Consider the following 21,306-nt stretch of genomic DNA (forward strand, 5'->3'; position numbering starts at 1 on the left):
ATAAAAAAGCCGCTCTTCGATTTCTTTCGACAAGTACATTGAAATTAGAGTATTTTTATTGCCTTTTTAGGACGAGCATGCACATCGACAAGCATACACACCTGACGGCCCGACGGTGAATGCTATTTGCCCAGACAGGAACTCCAGATAAAATAACTTTTCGTTCTACTCATTCAATTTTTATACATTAAAGTAATACTGAATATAATTCATTCATTACAACTGGCTTAAACTCCACTATAAATGACACTTCAAGAATTTGTTTGCCATAGTGAAAAACAAGTTTCCTTGATTATTATAGATTAAAAATATGGTAGATGGTGCTTAAGTATTTCCCAAAAACATCAAATATTAATTTAGTTAATTTATTATTAAAAATAAAACGAAGGTTCTTATAAACATTGTATATTCGATTTAGATATAAGTACGATACATTAACTCTTGATTCATAGAATAAATTTCTGATTGAGATTCACATTTATTTGCTATCTTTAGGAGCATATTTACAACCTCTACATTGGAAATTAAACTAAAGAGAAAATATTTCACTTTTAATAAATGGACCAAAAAATGCAGTATTATTATAATAATTTTGTAAATTCGATTAGTGTTATATGTTTGTCGTAAAGACTAGGACAACCAGCACAAAATGTGGGATAGCTTCATGATAGCAACATAAAAACATTAAGAAGATAGAGATATTAAGGCAGAAGTCGAATTTTGCATTTCTATTTCTTATCATCTTCTTTCATTAACAAATGTGAAAATATTTTTCTGATCAATTTCGTTAATTTTACAACGTAATAAAGATTTAGGCAACTTTTGTGCTGAAGTGTATGTTTCCCTAAAGAGAACACCTACGTACCGCAGAATACAACTTGTTCTATTCATCTATATATATTGTATTATCAATATTTATAAGTCCAAATCTACACCTATCAAACAGTGACAAAATTTTAATACTTCATGTTAGTTTTTTACATATTCATTCAGTGAAGCACATTAAAATTTTAAAATACACCAAGATCATACCGTATCATACTAGAAATGTAAATAATCTATTAAGAATTTCCTGCTTTTTAAAATTACATTACTCAATAATATAAAAAAAATCTATTAGTATTTCATAATCATAACAATCTTTCATTTTAAAGTAAAACAGAGCTTTAAAATGTCAAAGGTTTTTTTTCTTTCATAAAGTTAACAATCATGACTTATAAGGAATTAAAACTATCACAGTTTAAGGTATAGTTTAATTATGTGTGAACAATCAACAATGAACTTAAATGAATAAGTAATTGAGGTAAACGCAATTGAATACTTTTCTGTATCGAATGAAGGACTAACTTTTTCTGGAAGCCTGGTGGTCTGAATATCAAAGGCCTACAAGGATTAACTAATAGGGTTGTGCGTGTTATAGACCTATTTGTTTATTATTTAGTGAAGTCGTCGTGGCCTAAAGGATATGACGTCCGGTGCATTCGTGCTGAGTGATGCACCGGTGTTCGGATCCCAGGCGGGTACCAATTTTTCTAATGAAATACCTACTTAACAAATGTTCACTATTGACTTCTATGGTGAAGGAATAACATCGTGTAATAAAAATCAAACCCGCAAAATTATAATTTGCGTAATTACTGGTGGTAGGACCTCTTGCGAGTCCGCACGGGTAGGTACCACCACCCTGCCTATTTCTGCCGTGAAGCAGTAATGCGTTTCGATTTGAAGGTTGGGGCAGCTGTTGTAACTATACTGAGACCTTATAACTCAATCTGAAGGTGGGTGTCACCATTTACGTTGTAGATGTCTATGGGCTCCGGTAATCACTTAACACCAGGTGGGCTGAGCTCTTCCACCCATCTATGCAATAAAAAACTTCAGAGGTGTCAAGGGACACCCGGATGGAACGAAGTTCCTTTCGATTAATTAGTGACGGAATTGTAATTTTTTTTTAAAGTTATAATAATAAATTACGGCATTATGAAGAAGAAAAAACAATACTATGAACTAAATTACTATTGTTGAAACGCTATCTCGAGAAACTGTACTCATTACGCGGACCAATCGGATACGAGCAATGTCACGCGATAAGCGCCTACACGTTGATTGGTCAGAATGACGGATCTAAGAAGTGTCGTGACAACTTTTCGTAGCAATTTTTTCCGTCTAGCCTCCTTTCACAACGCGCGATAAGGAACTTCGTTCCAAAAATAAAATAAAAATTATTTAGGTACCTACTATAACTTTGGTAATATAACTAAAATTACTTTCAATAATAAAATAATTATTATAATTTAATTACAGTCAGTTTATATGATAAACTTCATAAACCACCCAACTATGTACCTGAGTACCAGAGCTTGCCGATCAAGGGTTTACATTTTTTTTAGTGAAAACCGCACAATTTACATTTATGCACTAAGTCATCTTCTCTCATAATTAATTTAAATTTATTAGTGTTTACTTAATATCATAACATTACCTTGTAGTGCACAGTGTAAGCTATGATGGCACACACAGCCATCGCTACATACATGTGAAGTGTTGTGTCGTGTCAACCTTTACTGATTTCAGTTTCTGCAAGGTTTTTGTGATACTTTGATTGTTTTTAAATTTTAGTGAGATGGGATACTTGTTGTTCCAACTGTACACAGCTGACTTTTAATACTTATTAAGCTATGACTTACCTATGACTAGAGTTTAATAGTTAACTAAACACTTTACAATCTTAGTATATTTGAGCGTGAATATGAGTTTTTATAATAATATCGGTTATACAGGACAATAAAATTTGAAGAATCAACAAACAGTAACAGACAATACAAATAATGAACAATAATTTTTTTAACTAAAAACAAAATCGTACAATCGACAAGATAATTTAAAATCGTGCCAGATTTCATGGTAAATACATCATTGTCACGTTCAAAATTATTCTTGACTTCATATAAGCAAAATTTGTCTATATATTTTTTGCAACACGAGTGCGTAAGTGAAGTATTAAAGTCATAAATATTTTATTTACAGCCATTTATTTTGGTGCAAAAAACGATTTAATACAGGTACCCCATTTCGAAAAAGAAATCATTTGCTGTTCATATTTCTAAGATTTAAAAATTATACAAACTATTTGACTTTAACCAATAAATACACTTACTTTTTATTCAATCAATAATTAAGAATCAATGTGCATGTGAAAGTTTTTTCGTTATAAACACGTAATAATGTACTAAGTATATATATTTGCTAAATATGGTAAAATTCGAGTATCTGGCAGTTATCGTTCGAAATTTTATTTGCTAAATGCTTATTACAAAATTCTCTAAATATTACTTTACATAGTTATTAATTAAACTTCTAGAACGAATATAATCTATCGGAATTATTTTCGCTTTTAAAATGTGCGCTAGTTTATTAATCTTAAGAAGATTTATTATTAGATTTATTGATTCTCATGTAATTGATTATGTTAGAAGTTGCATTACAATATAACTTCTGCTACTTTCAATTCCGAAATGGGCACACAACCAGTTACACTAAAACAAATTTAGGTAACTCTTAAAATTAGCTAATAACAACATAAATTTTATTCTGGCAACATTGATATTCAAGTATTGCCATTTTGAAAACAACAAGCTTTGCTTCACTAGACGGATCGTTCAATAAACAAGACATAAATTATTTTAATATATTTATAAAAGTACCTCGGGCCTTAAGTTTCTTTTTCGTTTCGTGAATGATTACCATTTGGAGATGCAAACGTGACGTTGCCGTTTGGTAAGGGATGCTGTGGTCCACCGAGAAACGATGTGAACGTTGTATCGCGACTCATCGGTGGTTCCAATCCTTCTATAGGTATGCAGTCGAGAGTTGGAACAGTGTACTCCCTGTAATTAACAGTTAAGTATATTATTTTACAGACATTTTAAATAATTTACATTTGTATAGTTGTTTGAGTTGGGAACTCATCCCAATCGGAGTAATTTGTCAGTATCTTTAATACCTAAATACATTTAATAGTGTTAGAGTTTTTCTAATTTCTTGTTTTTGTTTTGTCTGTGGGATTGATACTATTGCCAGGAAAAAATCTTGGCTTGAATCCAAATATAGAATATCAATGAGTCTTTATTCAAATTGATTTTTAAAAAGCAAAATAAGAATCTACAATAATAAAAATGTTTCACGTTTATGAAGCTACAGTAGCGTTTAGCGGTAGGCAGCGGCTTGGCTCTACCCCTGGCATTGCTGAAGTCCATGGGCGACGATAACCACTCACCATCAGGTGGGCCGTAAGCTCGTCTGCCTACGAGAGCAATAAAAAAAAGCTGCATTAGGAGGTATTTTATATTAATTAAAACTAACATTGACACATTATCTTGCGACTGAACTGAATCGTTGACGAGCTGGGGCAGACGTTCAGGGGGAGTTGGCTCTGGCGTCGACGTAGAGCGACTGCTGAATAGAAACACTCCAACCATCGCCAGTAAATATGATAGGAAATATAGAGCGTGGAACTGTAACAATATAATAATTATTCAATATAATTCAATATGCAATTTCGAAAAGGGCACATGTCAAATACGTTTTTTTTTATACACATGTAGTTTTGAGGCTTACCTACACCCATTTTATAATAATTCCCGTAATTTTTAATTGCTAATTAACACTAAAATATATCTCAAAAGTTAATATTTAAAATTTTACACTGCTTGAGAAAAGAATCAGTTTTTTTTTTCATTTCCTGAACATTTTACATTTTCAGAGATGTGCCCTTTTCAAAATTGCATATTCAATTAAACATCAATAACATGATTACTTTGCTCTGACTTTTTAAAACATTTATCTTATTTCACTAATAATCTATAATGTAGGGAAACTAGTGATTTTGATCCTGGGTGAATTGGAGGAATCATTTGACATTGCACGGCAGAGAAGTACTGGGTGTTCTGGTTTGATAAGATAGCCACTATTTTAAAGCAATTTCAAGTAAAATTCTCAAATGTAAATGGAGCAACATTTTTTGGCATTGTAGTATATAGTTTAACCATCTTTAACATACATTCATAACATACATATTATTGAATTCTTATCTAACACTAATTATAAATTAATATGGATAGTTAAACTTACCTTAAACTGAAATATATACATGCCAGCGATCACAGTGTAATAGTCAGCAGACAGGAATGATAGATGCAATAAAATAGACCCAGCATCTCTCAGCATAAAACATTGTAATATCTGGAATATTGTTTGTACTGTGCAGTAGCTTCCCAATTGCACAATCGTCTCTAACTCATACCAGTTAAAGTTCATCAATTCAAGGAATTCCAGAAAGAATGTTTGAGTGCAAGATACAAAGCTACCCACAATACCGAGGATCGCTAAATAGTCTGAGCATGTATGAGTTTTGAGCATCAGTTCTTGAAGCACTGTGACTGTTGCAAACAATAATGATCCACCAAGGCATAGCATATCGCCTACTAGTTGATTTTTACCTGAAAAATATCAAATTCATTTTCAGAATATTTTAACTTATTTCAGTAACTGCATGATTTAATAAAGGGTACACATGCATCAAATAAACACAACAAGTACTTCAATTACATTATTAATTACGACAAAAACATTGTAATACACAAAAAAATATTACTCCAATCAAAGTAATTAAATTATTTTCCAAGCAATTTAAAGTAATATTCAATTATGCTAGCAAAAGCTAGGACAACTTAAGTTGGCATTGCACTAGTATAACCTGGTAACCACTTTATAACAGTAACCACTCTACTGTGTGTTTATTGTCTAATTAGATTCACTCATCAGGGACATCAATAAAAATGTTACCAATCTACCTAAGAATGAAAGAATGTTACCATCAGTAGGAGCACCCTCAACATCAGCCCACACAACGCAGACTACAGCCATCAGGCCAAGGGTGGCTCCAGCAACATGAGAAACACCAAGTCTCTGACCACTCCAAGCACCACCGACCAGTGCTGCACCAACACCACTGCATGCTAACAGCTGTCAGCTCAACACTGATGTAAACCTCTGTGACATGACTAGCAGCCAGCCAGCTTCCACGTCAAGAACACAGGCAATGATGAGTACCCACCATCTTCTAACAACAAAATTCATTTCATTAGTTGCATTGCCCAATTAACTACTAAATATGGAATCTTTTATTGAAATGAAATACATGATTTCTATACCTAGGTATGTAATTATTTTTTTGTTTCATCTCTTTTTTAAGTAGAAATACTTGATTATTATTTAACATTTACTTTTTTATTTAACTATCTATTCAGACAGTCATCTTTGAATTGAACATTGAAAATTTAAAGGTTAATTAGGCCAGCTACCATTCCATTTCTTGTATTAATAAAGAAAAAAGCAAAACACACAACAGAATGCACAGAGCTTTCCAACATGTCACAGCTGATACTAGCTTGAATTAAGAAATGTTTTTATACTTTATTTTGCTGACTAATAAAAAGAGTAGAGCGGGAAGTTATCCCAAAGCAAAAGAATAAGAGAAAATTATCTCGATAAATGTAACATTTTATAGTTAGATTTAAATATTGGTTACTTCCACATTTGTAGTAAGAAGATATTAAGAAAACTTAGCGCACTCACCATTGAACATAAGATAGTAATAGTACCTAGTAAGTTTAATTATTTTAGTCTTGTCTTATACTTCTTTCAATAATAGAACTGGTTTAAAAGACGATATTTTTCATGTCTTAAAATTGAATTGGAACTTACTTCGTTAGCTTCTCCAGCCCGGTACAAAGTAGGCTCGGGGTAAAGAGTACAAACAGTACTAAATACGGCACGACCAGCTGCCCCGTGATAGGAAACTGCCAGGTTGCGCTTTGTAACATTGTTGTTAATATACATTTGCCGCTCAGAAATAAGGATAACACTTGACCAAGCAGTATGCTCCTCCACACTTTCCTGAAAATGCACACTTAGTTAGTTTAAGGACGTTTACCCAAAAAATATTTTATTTATTTATTTATTGATACTAGCCATCGCCCAAGTTCCGAGAAATAAATCTCGACTTTATCACTGAAACTTGACGTTTCCATTGTTTCAGTGAAAGATATTCCGAAAGTTTACTCAGCTAATTTACTGTTAAAATAGATTCAATAGTTTAAAGGGTTTAATATAGCAGTTATTCATCATTTCCTGAACAATGGATCGAAATTCGAAAGGCAAAACAACATGTGAATTGTGGTTGTGACATCTGTTTTTTTTTCTTGTTTGGCAGGCATCTCATAATAGTCTGTGGTTTTCTTTCGTCCATTGAATGAGCAAAGGGAAAATAGCCGATCAAAATCTTTTAATTAAAATAAAAAGGTTAAGCTTTGTGTTCTTAAAATCTTAAGAATTTAATCAGCGTTCAATTAAATTTTGAGATCTCAAGAAACCACGGTCAGCAATTTTGTTTCAATCAATTTTGACAGGAATGTGAAATAGTAAAGTTGTAATACTGTGTGAATGTTTTATTTAGTTTAGTTTTCTTCATCTTTAAATATAAAAATAGTTATCGTCTTATTTATATCATTTCATTTTTTATGCAACAGATATGATTTCAGGCTTTGTCGTAAAATATTTAGATAAAAAGAAGAGCATTTTTAACTTATGAGAATGTCTCCTTTGCCTATGAGTTGGATAAAAAAAACTTTTTTTTTATTAATAATTTAACCTGCCAAAATTTGGAGATAAAATATTTTTAATTTTTCTTGATTTTTGTAAATAAAACACACAAGTTAGCACTTACATATAAAGAACAAGGATAAATTTGAATTCGCTTATGATAAGATTATTTTGTAGAATAAAAACATTACCTAACAATTTATAAGGCAAACTCGGACGAGATCATAATTTCATTTGAATTTTACTCCAAACATAATGGGTGACGGTAAATAACTTTACCTAAGAATACAAAACTACTCAAAAACAAATACTATTTCAATACTCATTGGTTATTTCCAGAAGATGTGATTCGTAGAAGACTTCTGATCGACGGTGACGGTACTGGAGACGACAGGAGACTGAATGTACTTTTAAAAACTTTGATAAAATGGTGCAATACAACGGATGACAAACCGGAAGAAAGGTTGGTTTTAATAAATAGTACCGTATTAGGACGTATTGTGAGCTCACATGCGTAAACACTGTTCCACTTCCGAATTATCATAGCTTCCGCATTGATCATAGCTTCCAATTTGAAGGGTAGAATTGCCATTGTAAATTCAATTGAAACTTCTATCTCGTGTCCCAAAGGTTCTGGTAAGCATTTAATACCAGCAGGGAAATGTTGGCATCTGTTTATCTATAATAAAGAGCCTTAATATTCAATTAAGTGTTCATTAACCTTTTCATTTATTCCCCATATACATTTGTTGTTTTATTATGAGAATAAAAATCTGCAGTCAAAATGTAAGTTTTTGTAGTTCCAGAATATGTAATACGATTAAGATTTCTCGTTTTAGTAAAGCTACTCATGATCGTATGTTAGCTCAACTGGCACAATGCGAATTTGCTGTCACAAAATCGCAACTCGGTTCTGAAATGATGGCTGCTGAATTAAAAAGCTACGAAGCACTCTCGAAAATTCTAGAAAGCGGAATAGAGGTGGCCAAAGAGAACATACAGAAGAGCAAAACAGATTTAGCACAAGCAAAGACTGTCAGAAAAAACAGAATAGAATATGATGTCTTGGCTAAGGTTATCAGTGAACAGCCTGATCGTAAGGAAACCTCTGAGAGATTGAGCACTCTGAAGACTGAACTAGCAAACTTGGAAACCACCAAACAGCAATTGGAAAGTCGGTTAGCATTACGAAAGAAACAATTTCATGTGCTTGTAACTTCAATACATCAATTACAAGCATTATTAGATGAACTAGATGATGCAGAGACTATTTGTGATGATGTTGATATGAAAGAAATATCAAATGAATCATAATAATGAGTGATGTATTAGAGTATAAGATTATTTCTCTATGTGAGATTTCTAATAAAGTATGAATTTTCTACTTGATTTTTTGTTTACATTTTCAGTACTGTAAAATGGGGAGAATTGGGACACTTTTTAAGTTCGACATTGATTTGTATAGTTTTTTTTTGTTTTAGTAATAAAACGGAGATCATAATGGTTCTGGAGGCTTAAATATTTATATACAATGCGTTACTATACATTGTTCACTACAAAAATACACAAAAACTGAAAAAAATAGCTTGACCCCATTCACCTTGGCTTTGGGGTTGAATCAGGTTACGTAGGGGCCCGCGATCTGGACGGGACCTTCAGCCCGCAATGATTGCGTGCTGTGGGTCTCGTCTGCGGGGGAGATGCTGGACTTCCACCAGGCGCGTCCGTGGGTGGCGGATCACGGGATCCTCTGGGCGACATTCCCAGAGGTATGGTCCGATCTTTTTCGTTGCGAGGATTCTTAGGTTTAGGATTAGGTTTAGATGTAGGTTAAAGTCCTAGGTTTAGGATTAGGATAGTTTAGCTAGGCTTTGCCTGGTAGATCCTTTGTTGTTTTCATGACTTGTCCAAAAGTCACACTACATAGTGATCTAATGCAAACATTAAATTATGAATCGCAAATACCTTTTTTTTGTTTTAAATGGTTTCTATAAGGTTTACCTACGGTATGTAATCAAGTCGTGAAAGTGTTGTCACATCAAAAATCCCAGAAAATATCTGGTTGAAAGAAATAGCAAAAAATTTATAATAGAATACCAAACTTCCAATAAAAAAGCTAACCGGTGGTGATCGAGATATATGATTAATTGTTAAAAAGTGTTCCGTCGTTTGTGGTCTTTACAACGCCATAGGGACAGCCAAATGGCTACCATCCATTCAGAACTACAACCGCTTAACACTAGATAGATCGTAAATTCTTTGGACGATGTACACCAATAAATAGAAAACACGCCCTATTTAAGCAAACATTAAATGGTTTAAATTAATTTGTCATCAATAAAGTGCTTTATAATCGTCAGTAGACCGTGACCACTAAGGCTGTAAATCTTCGAAACATAGGAAATAGTATAATAACAGAAAAAAGTCAGATTAAACCTTAAAAGTAGTTGTAGTTGTGTCTGCGATTCGCGAAAACTTTTCTCTGCCTATTCGCTGAAAGCTTAAGAAGCTATTCCAGCTAAGTGCGGACGGTTCGGTGAGCTCACAGGCTCAATCCGAGAGAATTGGCTAACACTAGCTTTAGCAAGAGTAGTGCTTCGCTGAATTCACGACCTGATTGCGATCCATTGAGAAGGTCCGGCGAGAAACTCAGTGGGCTGTGTCTATGGGGCAAAAACTGAATAATATACTACAATTATTTCAAGGTGAAACAGCAGAGTTAGAGTAGTTAAGTTCGCAACAGACCTAATCTGTGTTGCGTGTCGAAAGCCTCATTAAGCGCAGGTACTAAGTAGGTATAGTATATGTAGTATATGTATAATATATTTATGTATACGAGTATTTACCTAAATAATGATTTAAGGTACACCCCGGAGTCTAGAAAAGGTCCTGTACTAACAACATTAACGCGCACAAACACCCCGAATGTAATTTAATATTCCGGCCCGTAACTAAAATTCTGTGTATTTTTTACTCTTACGAATAATTCACTTGTTTTTAACCGACTTCAAAAAAGGAAGATGTTCTCAATTCGACTTTTTTTTCTTAAATTTTTTATATATGTATAATAGGATTTAAAATAGATACAGAAGTAATGGAACGACTTTTTTTATTAAAGTCAATTATTAACGGCTGATTTTAGACATTGATTAGCAGTTAAGTTGCTACCGCAATCTTGCATCCTTGAAGCACTATATTCGTGATACTCATACGCATACGATTATGTCAGTGTTCAAATGCCGCAGGTTAGACCAAATTTCCTAAGGAAAAAGGTACTTGACGCGTGAGATGACCGTGAGACCAGATGAGACTTTTTTAATATAAATACATACCTGTAAAGCTATTTGTTTATGATAAGAAGGCTGGTGGAACCTACCCGTGCGGGTTCGCAAGACGGGCGACTACGAGTAAAAACCTTTTTATCAAATTGAAAAAAAAAAAGTCAAGAAAATGATGTTTACGGATCTTAATAATTTAGGAAGCACATAAACGACTATACGTACGGTGGGGTTAGCATAAAATTTTCATTCAATCCTCGGACGTGAAAATGTCATGTCGCGTGCCTCCGAAAAAAAGTTTCAAGAATTCCCCTGCGGCATAGAGCGGAATGTCAATATAAACTAACATTAATTATTTAAAAATCCACCCGCTGAAAGTAGGTACAGTAATACGAAATAGTGCCTTTAAGCATTTATGTGTGTGTCGTGTTTACGATTTTATCTGCAAATCGATCGTGTTCAAATTGTTTGACGCGTATATGAATAAAAACGTTTGCTGTCGTATTTGAAGTGTATGAATGGCTTGTACAATTTCAATTGGAAAAAGATATTGAAATTTTGGATCGTTGATATGGATGGCCACTTAGAACTGGTGCAATTAGGTTTTTTTTTATTGCTCAGATTTGTGGACGAGCTCACAGCCCACCTGGTGTTAAGTGGTTACTGGAGCCCATAGACATCTACAACGTAAATGCGCCACACACCTAGAGATATAAGTGCTAAGGTCTCAGTATAATTACAACGGCTGCCCTACCCTTCAAATCGAAACGCATTACTGCTTCACGGCAGAAATAGGAGGGGCGGTGGTACCTACCCGTGCGGACTCACAAGAGGTCCTACCACCAGTAAAACCACCAGTAGGTATTCAGTTTACGGAGTGTCTTCACGAGTGCTCCCACATTCAATTATGTTGGTTATATAAGGTATATACGTATATGGGAAATGTTTTACAAGTCACGCTGATTGAGGTATGCATAGTACTTGGAAATAATTGATGAGGATAGAGCTCTAAAAATAGGTTTCAAGAGAAGAAGATCTAGATCTCGGGCTAAGAAGCTTTGGAGGGAATCAGTGAAGAGAGGTCTTAAACAAATGGAAAAAATTACATCCCGGCAGGGCGAAACAAAAAAGATTCGACAGGATCAGTCACCATTTAACAACGGAAAAGATTAAATAAATGGTAGACGTTTTGGTAAATTAATATAGGTGGTATATATGTGGGTTCCAATTTGGTAGTACACTTGGCACAGCTGATGGGCGACGGTGACTATCAACCCTCAGATGGGCCGTATCCTCGTTTGTCTACAACGACAAATAAAAAAAAGTAAAAATGTTAGAGCTGTAGATACGGTAACACAAAGAAAGTAATTTAAAAAAGGACAAGCGTGTTCCATCGTCTAGCTCAAGACGAATATATGACTCAGGTCTGATGTCTATGTTTGTCAGGAATAAATTTCTGAGGCAATCCGCAAGAAACTCTTACTATTACATACGAACTCAACGCTTTTTTCAACGAGAGTACTCCAGACTTTACTAATATTAGTTTTGTACTCGAAAATCAAACAGCGCGCAAGTTTTTACGCAGGGCATATAAACGTTCACGGCATTACTGTGAAAGCAGAAGGGCGGACCGCACGCGACCCTCTCGTACAACTTACGAAAGTTACGGACGCGATTCATAAAATAAAATGCCTTCCTGGTGGGACTACCTGCAGTTCAATAGGCAGTACAACAACAAGAGAAACTTAGAGGAAGGTTTATTTCAGATCGCTTCGCAGACTTGCAATATTTTAGTGAAAGTCAACAATACGAACAATATTAATTTGACCAGGAATTCTAGTAGAAGTGACGAATATGGGTGTGCTGGTCCGCCTAAAGGGAAGAGTTCGATGCAGATCTGCGTTCCTAAGTTCAGAAAAAATTCAATAACTTCCGGCTGCAATCCTGGACTATCGGTAAGTTATATATTTTTCTAAACTTTGACAAAGCTAAGATGATAAGTATTAAATAAGTATAATAATAAGTATTTAAACACGGATATATTTTTTAAAGCAAACGGTTTCGGGGGTTCGTCGAACGTCGAACGTCGTGTAAGACGTTAAGCGGCAAACTTTATAATCAGTGACTTTATAAGTAATAACTTTCGTCATTATGTTAAAGATGCATAGGCGCGCGGGGCATGTGCAGTTCACATTCATTGTCGATCGGCATTAAACGATAACACATTCGCATCATTGCAAATATAAAGTGCACAGTAGCGTGTCGCGTGTGACGACAGAAGAAGAACAACAAACTGATTCGTTTTGAGGTACGTTTATTATTTAACAGTTTACCCGTTCTGTTGTTTATCATATTTGTGTTTTGTGGTGGCGTGCTGCTGTGCGATTGTGGGCAGTATATCGATTTTACTAGTTGGAAGACATAGCGGCCGCAGCAGACGACGTCGGGCCTCGCTGTCCGACCTTGCTCCAATTACTTACCGGCAAATCAAATAATTTCGATTGTTTTTTTTTTTGTTTTTGGTAATTCATGAAAAACGTTCCGTGCGTACGCTAATTAACTTTATTTTTAATTTATTACATATTTTTTTTCTATTGGGAGTCTGCACAGGTGACTGTGGTCGTTTTGCTTCTGTTGGAAAACGTTGAAGCTCGGTGCAGACATTTGTAATAATGTAATGAAAACTTTTATTATTTCATCACTTTTCACACCACTTTTATGAGCGCTAAAATCTCCTTTATTCAAATTATTGTTATGTCTACTGTTTAAAAAAAATAAGGCAGTTAAATATGTCAAAATCTTTACACATGGGCTGACGATCCAGCATTACAACCCACGGCCCAAATAAGTTACCAAAGAGCCAAGAAGTTTTGTTATAAATTCGAAAAAGACATCGAGTATAGGTAAATCGAAAAGCAGAAAAGTTTAATTTTCATAGATAATACGCTACACAAGTTTAAATATCAATGTATGTTTTTAACATATAATTGTGGATTAATAATTGCTTTATTAAATTTAATAGATCTAGAATTTATCTTTTAGAAGAACTTATCTTGTTTTTTGTTGAATTATTTAAAACTTTCGCGACTACTTACATTACGTCATATAATATTGTTCAATACCAATATTACCACGACTTTCACATTTAATTAGCTCCTGATATTTCGGCGTTATTGCAAGCGCCATGATCCTGAATAGACTAGTGTTTTTTTACACAAACAAAGAGCAAGTTGTCATTCTAAAACACGAATATATCTAAATAACATAAGAATTTCATTTTAACACTGAGCTTTACCTATATGGAAAATTTATGCAAACGGAAAATTAAATGGGCACCTTTCGTAGTGCTTGTACGCTACTCTGAAATTGTGCTCTCAGCAAAACGATTCGGTTGAACCTAAAATGGGTTCGTATTGCTTGGAGCAATTTCGCTCCGAAATATTCCGGTGCTATGTAATGCAAATTCGGACGACACTTCTAAGGCGTTCGGCTTTGTGAAACTGTATACATATTTAAAACAATAGACTATATTTTGAACTTTTGAACTTTGATTCAGGTAATACTTAAAATATTTATTGAGTCTAAAACGGCTGGAAAGAAGGAATAGACAAAGAAATGTGGTTTTGAGCCACAAAAGTCAAGCGTTGACAAGCATTTACCAAGTAAGATTTTGAATGACATTTTTGTACTTTATCGTAGTTGTATCACTACATAGTATAAAACAAAGTCGCTTTTTCTGTCCCTATATCTGTCTGTCCCTATGTATGCTTAAATCTTTAAAACTACGCAACGGATTTTGATGCAGTTTTTTTTAATAGATAGAGTGATTGAAGAGGAAGTTTTGTGTGTATAATAAAATCCATTAAATAGTGGAGGAATCAATAATAAATTACAGTTTCCGAAGCGAAGCGAGGGCGGGTCGCTAGTTACTACATATATTAACGAATACAGTTTCAAAATAGCCTAAATTTTCTTCTTACCAAGTAAGTATGCTGTTATTGCCATTATTAGCAAAGACGTTATGTTATTATATATCCTATTTTTTCCCCGCTAAATTATTATTTTATCGTTTATTTATAATGATTCTTGAATTGGTCATATAGTTTCGAATCCTCCGATATATATTTATGGCATCCGGAATAATTATAATTTTGCGGGTTTGATTTTTATTACACAATATTATTGATCGTGGAAGTCAATCGTAAACATTTTCTAAAATACCTATTTCATTGAAAAGTTGGTATCCGCTTGCGGGATTCGAAAACCGGTGCATCGCTAGACCCAAATGCACCGGACGTCTTATCCTTTAGGCCACGACGACTTCAATGTATATATGTGTATAAGATATTACTGGTAGGACGTCTTCTGAGCCCGCACGGGTATCAATATTTTTTTTTAATTTTTTTTATTGCTTAGATGTGTGGACCAGCTCCTAGCCCACCTGGTTTTAAGTGGTTACTGGAGCCCATAGACATCTACAATGTAAATGCGTTACCCACCTTGAGATATAAGTTCTAAAATCTCAGTATAGTTACAACGGATGCCCTACCCTTCAAACCGAAACGCATTACTGCTTCACGGCAGAAATAGGCGGGGCGGTGGTACCTACCCGTGCGGACTCACAAGAGGTCCTACCACCAGTATCATATATCATATTTCTATCGTGAAGCTGTTGTTGTTGATGTCTATGGGTTCCAGAAGCTAAACCCATCTAAGCAATAAAAAAGTCACAAGAGCTATCATTAGCCAGTGATAAAATTCAATCAGGGTATCCCTTTTTAAGCATAATCCAAATCCCAATATACCCATTCAAACTCAGTCTAATGTTTTCACCTCTATAAAGGCGAGTTTTTAAGTTATTGTTATGCTTACACACGTTCCGGCCTTCAGTTTTATAGACTATCTATACTAAAGTAAAAAAAAAACACACACACACACTCAAATTAATTAAAACATTAAATTAACGAATGATGATTGTATCAAATAGAGTACTAGCGAATAGAGACTATGTATTTTAACCATAAAAATTTGAATCAACTAATAAATTTTTATATCAATCTTTTAAATCGATTAATTAATTTTTATATCAATCTTTTAAATCAATTAATTTATTTTAAATTAATCTTTTAAATCAATTCATTTAATGAATTTAAACTTTTTTTTTTTTTTAATATACATATTTAACTGTAGAATAATTATTAAAAGTACTTTGACGACAGTCGTCTGTGAACACTAAAACTGTAACTGTAATTATGTGTTCAAAACGTCGCATAGAATACACAATAATATAATGACAATAAAAATCCGAGATTAAACGCGTTAAAGTAACTTTCATGACATTTACGATTCGCGGAAACAGAAGAAAATACTAAACTAGATTAATTATTATATTATTTTCGTCTTGCGTTTGAAATGGACAGATCTCTCTTAGCTCATTGAAGACTATAGCTAGCCGCAGTGTCGCCGTCTGTTTGTGAGATAAGCTTGAAGTGTCAATTGTGTTGGTAAATCTTATTTTGCCGGCTTCATTTCTTTGCGCGCATGACGCGAAAATGGATAAAGTTTTGTAGAGCGGTACATATCTGAGAATATTTGGGAATCAAATAATTAATGTTTTTTTTTCCAAGATGGGTGGAGGTGTTCATAATTCCCCTGGTATTCAGTGTTCAACGAATATAGACATCTACAACGTAAATGCCGCCATCCGCCTTGAAACATCAGTTCTAAGGTCTCAGTTTAACTAGTGCAACTACCCTTCAAAACGCACTACTGCTTTACGGCTGAAATAGATAGGATGGTGGTACCTACCCGTGCAGGCTCGCAAGACACTCTACCACCAGTAAAAAGCATACATATTAACTTATGACAAACCAAAGGTAATTTATCCAAAGCAATTAAAAACTCTTTGAAGGTGATCAACATTGACAAGCTAATTGCGGCCTGTCAATACGCCATTGCTTTAACGTCGGAATATTAATTGCATGAACCAATCGCGTGTTCACGGTGTTACATCGATTAACCCCCTTTCTATGGAATATTGCTTTGAGGTCGGCCTGCATTGTAAGTAATACGATGATTAAGCATTTTCATTGGAATTCAAACGAATTCTGACGTATTTTACGGCATACCAGTTTCGTTTGTGGATAAAAAATTCAAACTGGTTTTGCTCGTGTAAATGTTAATTTTAATCCACGTACTATAATATTAGAAAAAAAAAAACAATATTCATCCATCAAGCCCAGTTGGGTGCATTACAAAAAAATCCATTATGCACTATACTTATAAAGGGGATAGAGTTATGCATTTTGGATCCAAAGTTGGATACTCGATTATCGAATATACGTAGAAACTTAAAAGCAGCTGAGCTGATAGATCCAATTATGATAATTCAGAGTGAGATACTGTTATTGAAGCTGAAATGGGAATAAGCTGCTTCTTTGACGTGAACGGAAACTAGTACTGACTCTGCACTTTGTCGACATGCTCTGCACGGCATAGCCAACAAATTTCTAAAACATGATTTTGAACGTAGAATACATAAAACTATCTAAATAAATTTAAAAGTACATCTAAATTCAATTGTTACATTATGCTTCGATTTAACGATATTAAGAACCAACTTCCATAGATTTGATATATATAATCTATAATCTAATCTATAATTAGCAATAAATTAACTAACCTTATCTTTAGATGGACGTGCAGGGTTCAAATAATAAAACTCGAATGACGTCAATTGATTGACAAAGGCGTATTATTATCCTGTTTAATCTGAGAGACAAAAGACTAAATTAAACTTAGACTGTTTTGAAATTAAACGAAAGACAACTGCAGATGTTGTGCAGCGGCAAGAGTATGTTTGTGATGCAACATTTGCGTCATGTGTTTTCAATGTTTTGAACAACGGCGCTTGGGTTCTGTGAAAATATAAAATAATCGTAATACGGAAAAGACAACAAAATTAACAAATGGAAAATAGTAGCGGTTTGTGGAAAAATCAGATAAGAACGAGTTTAAATGCTGATCTTAATGAATAGCAGACACGTCATTTTAAAATTCGTATTTTTTGTTTAAATTATTTGACGACCACAACTTTTATTTATATTCCAAAATGTATGGAATTGTAGATATTTCTGAACATAACATTGAACAGACAAAGGTTCTGGCTCCAGCTAAGAATCGAGCCGACTCCTGGTGTCTACAGTACTTATTAATTTACTACAAACTCGACAAATCAGGCGATCAAGGACCCCTTAAATGCAATGTACTACATACAATGTACAATAAAATCAAATCCACAAAATTTTTATTTGCGTAATTACTGGTGGTAGGACCTCTTATCAGTCCGCACTGGTAGTTACCACCACTCTGCCTGTTTCTGCCGTGAAGCAGTAATGCGCTTCGGTTCGAAAGGTGGGGTAGCCGTTGTAAGTATGCTGAGACCTTAGAACTCATATCTCAAGGTGGGTGGCGGCATTTACGTTGAAAATGTCTATGGGCTCCGGTAACCACTTACACCAGGTGGGCTGTGAGCTCGTCCACCCATCTATGCAATAAAAAAACCTACATCACTTACTCTGTTTGTGAGACTGAATATTCAACATTTACAGTAAAAATGAGTCGAATATACTCGTAATATTTCGTTTTCTCTGAAAATATTATTTCCAAGAAATTCGTTCTTTAGACGTTCCCTTCAATACTTCATTGTGACTCAGAAAATTCTCAGACATTACGATAGGTAATTGACAGAAGGAAATAAGTCTCCACTAGCCAGGTTTATAAGTCACAACAAATCACATGTAAGTGCTTTTTTTAATTTACTATGCAGAAAAGGTTTTTCTATCGAAACCGTATAAATAACTTTTATTTATCGCAACGGATATGTCCGTCAAAGTGTCTCCGGTAAATATGTTCTGAGAAAGGAAAATGCAGAGAGCTTTTTCGTCGCTCGAAACTTCAGCGGGCTTTTTTGTTTCGTTACTAATGGACAGAATGAAAACGATGCTTTTTTATTTTTCTTTGTATAACTGTGTAATAAAAGGAGTGGGTTATTTTGTATACAGCGCTCTTGTTTACGTAGCCATTTGCAATGCATTCGCTGGTAAAAAAAATGGATCTTATGATTGTTAGTCATTTCAAAACTATAAGCACTTGTACTGGATATTTCGCAGAATAATTGACCTTCTATGTTCGCATTGAAGTATGTTCTTTTTCTTATTATATATAAATTCTAGGAAATTGTGGCGAATAAAATCGAAAAGACTTTTATAGTGAATGTATGGTATGGTGTATTTCTTTATAGTTATGTAAATAGCTAAATAATATAATTTTAAACAAGAAATATTAACAAATTCGTCACATAAAAGCTGATTAATTAGAATAGGGACGTACAGATCACAACATCCAAACAAATAACTTGTTGTTATAACATTGCCTTTGTCATTCATTCACTGCTCTATCAAATTACTGGTGGTAGGACCTCTTGTGAGTCCGCGCGGGTAGGTACCACCATCCTGCCTATTTCTGTCGTGAAGCAGTAATGCGTTTCGGTTTGAAGGGTGGGGCAGCCGTTGTAACTATACTTGAGACCTTAGAACTTATATCTCAAGATGGATAGCGCATTTACGTTGCAGATGTCTATGGGCTCCAGTTACCACTTAACACCAGGTGGGCTGTAAACTCGTCCACTCTAAGCAATGAAAGAAATTTTTTTTTTAATATTAAAAAAAATCACATGTACGTTCTATTTATTACCAGCAACAACACTAATTGTATATTAGGTGACCTAAACACATGAACCGACTAATTAATACGAAATCTAAAATACAAAGGCATAATTATATATGAGCAAATAACGTATGTGAAAGCGGTAAGTGGGCCAAGCTAAATGAGCTAAGATAGAAGTGGAATCGGTACAAGGCCGCGATTTCTAGGTGCCTTTAAATAATTCAGCAGCTGCAGTATACATGAGGTATCATTTTTGAAACGCTTTGATTAGCTTGACCTGTATCTATTTAGGTAGCGAAATCATTCAACGTAACATCAAGAAAATTCCGAGTAACTTGAAAATTTCAACGGCTATCAAGAACCAATGATAATACACTGGTGATAATTAATAATGGTAATAATTAATATTGGTGGTGGTAAATAATTTACTGGTGGTAGGACCTCTTGTGAGTCCGCGCGTGTAGGTACCACCACCCTGCCTATTTCTGCTGTAAAGCAGTAATGCGTTTCGGTTTGAAGGGTAGGGCAGCCGTTGTAACTATACTGAGACCTTAGAACTTATATCTCAAGGTGGGTGCCGCTTTTAAATCGTAGATGTCTATGGGTTCCAGTAACCACTTAACATCAGGTGGGCTGTAGGCTCTTTCACCCATCTAAACAATACCTACCCGTGCGGACTCACAAGAGGTCCTACCACCAGTGTGAGTGATGAGGCGTATTGTGAGTTTAATTGCAATTTTCTGGTTGCGTCAGCCTTTTGTATACAATACAATACAGACTTCGACTTATTGTCTCAAAGTGCGTGTTGGTATTCACGTTTTGATAGCAATAGGTTACTTATCGATTTAATGCCAGATAAGCCATAAGATCTACCCATTTGCACGAGTAAAATAAGCAAGCACACCTTGAAAAACGTCGCCCTCCGGAACAGAGCGGTTAAAACACTTTTATAGCTTAATGTCGCATTGTTTTGATAGCAGTCGTTCACTGCGATAATGAAAACTGTAAAGTTTACGAATCGTCGGATTGTGTAAAATCAATATGCGATAAATGCTATGTTTAACCGTAAAAAAACGTCTTAGACATCATTTAGATTTCGGGCACATTAGAGAAATATCTTTTTTTTTTTATTGCTTAGATGAGTGGACGAGCTCACAGCCCACCTGTCAAGTGGTTACTGGAGCCCACGGACATCTACAACGTAAATGCGCCACTCACCTTGAGATATAAGTTCTAAGATCTCAGTATAGTTACAACGGCTGACCCACCCTTCAAGCCGAAACGCATTACTGCTTCACGGCAGAAATAGGCAGGGCGGTGGTACCTACCCGCGCGGACTCACAAGAGGTCCTACCACCAGTTTATCTACAGCAAATTATTCATTGCTTAGCAAACCAAATAAACACAATAGATTTTCCACAACAGTGATTTCCTTCGATCAATCCATAATGGAAAATACAGGTTTAAAAAACCGTAACACACGATAAACATCAAACATGAAACTGTTTATTCGAGAATCAAAATCTGAGTTTACTGACCTCGGGAATCTAATGTTTGTCTCCGACTCCTGACCTGAAGTATCCTTAATAATAATATGAATGAGTTCATTGACTTTTGTCTTTCAATAGAGCGGGGAACT

At 34.7% G+C, this 21,306-nt stretch overlaps 3 protein-coding genes and 1 long non-coding RNA gene across 6 annotated transcripts in view; 3 read left to right on the top strand and 1 right to left on the bottom strand.

The window, feature by feature from the left end:
• Positions 1-389: 389 nt before the first annotated feature.
• Positions 390-7,249, bottom strand: LOC105841277 (solute carrier family 35 member F1). The gene is made up of 6 exons (XM_012688355.4): positions 7,033-7,249; positions 6,766-6,957; positions 5,874-6,121; positions 5,131-5,498; positions 4,363-4,514; positions 390-3,887 (listed from the first exon to the last, which is right to left on the bottom strand). The coding sequence occupies exons 3-6, from the start codon at positions 5,923-5,925 to the stop codon at positions 3,713-3,715; spliced, it is 747 nt and encodes a 248-aa protein (XP_012543809.2). The 5' UTR covers positions 5,926-6,121; positions 6,766-6,957; positions 7,033-7,249; the 3' UTR covers positions 390-3,712.
• Positions 7,250-7,454: 205 nt separating this feature from the next.
• Positions 7,455-9,051, top strand: LOC101735721 (THO complex subunit 7 homolog). 2 transcript variants are annotated; one of them, XM_004921663.5, is made up of 3 exons: positions 7,455-7,927; positions 8,002-8,125; positions 8,502-9,051. In XM_004921663.5, the coding sequence occupies exons 1-3, from the start codon at positions 7,918-7,920 to the stop codon at positions 8,974-8,976; spliced, it is 609 nt and encodes a 202-aa protein (XP_004921720.1). In that variant the 5' UTR covers positions 7,455-7,917; the 3' UTR covers positions 8,977-9,051. The 2 variants fall into 2 exon arrangements, with proteins under 2 accessions (XP_004921720.1, XP_004921721.1); XM_004921664.5 differs by having other exon boundaries at positions 7,459-7,927; positions 8,005-8,125.
• Positions 9,052-12,613: 3,562 nt separating this feature from the next.
• LOC101736117 (5'-3' exonuclease PLD3) overlaps positions 12,614-21,306 on the top strand; it is a 64,466-nt gene continuing 55,773 nt past the window's right edge. Inside the window, exon 1 of one of the 2 annotated variants that reach the window (XM_038019141.2) lies at positions 12,614-12,895. In XM_038019141.2, coding sequence (XP_037875069.1) covers positions 12,629-12,895 — 267 coding nt within the window. In that variant the 5' untranslated portion in view covers positions 12,614-12,628. Of the gene's footprint in view, positions 12,896-13,105; positions 13,249-21,306 lie in introns of those variants that run through there. The other variant, XM_038019143.2, reaches the window with a different exon arrangement.
• On the top strand, positions 16,763-19,219 carry LOC101736029 (uncharacterized). The gene is made up of 2 exons (XR_209547.5): positions 16,763-17,000; positions 17,634-19,219. It is a non-coding gene; the product is annotated as an uncharacterized LOC101736029 (long non-coding RNA).

This window comes from Bombyx mori, chromosome 23, assembly GCF_030269925.1.
Source record: "Bombyx mori chromosome 23, ASM3026992v2".
Lineage (NCBI taxonomy): Eukaryota > Metazoa > Arthropoda > Insecta > Lepidoptera > Bombycidae > Bombyx > Bombyx mori.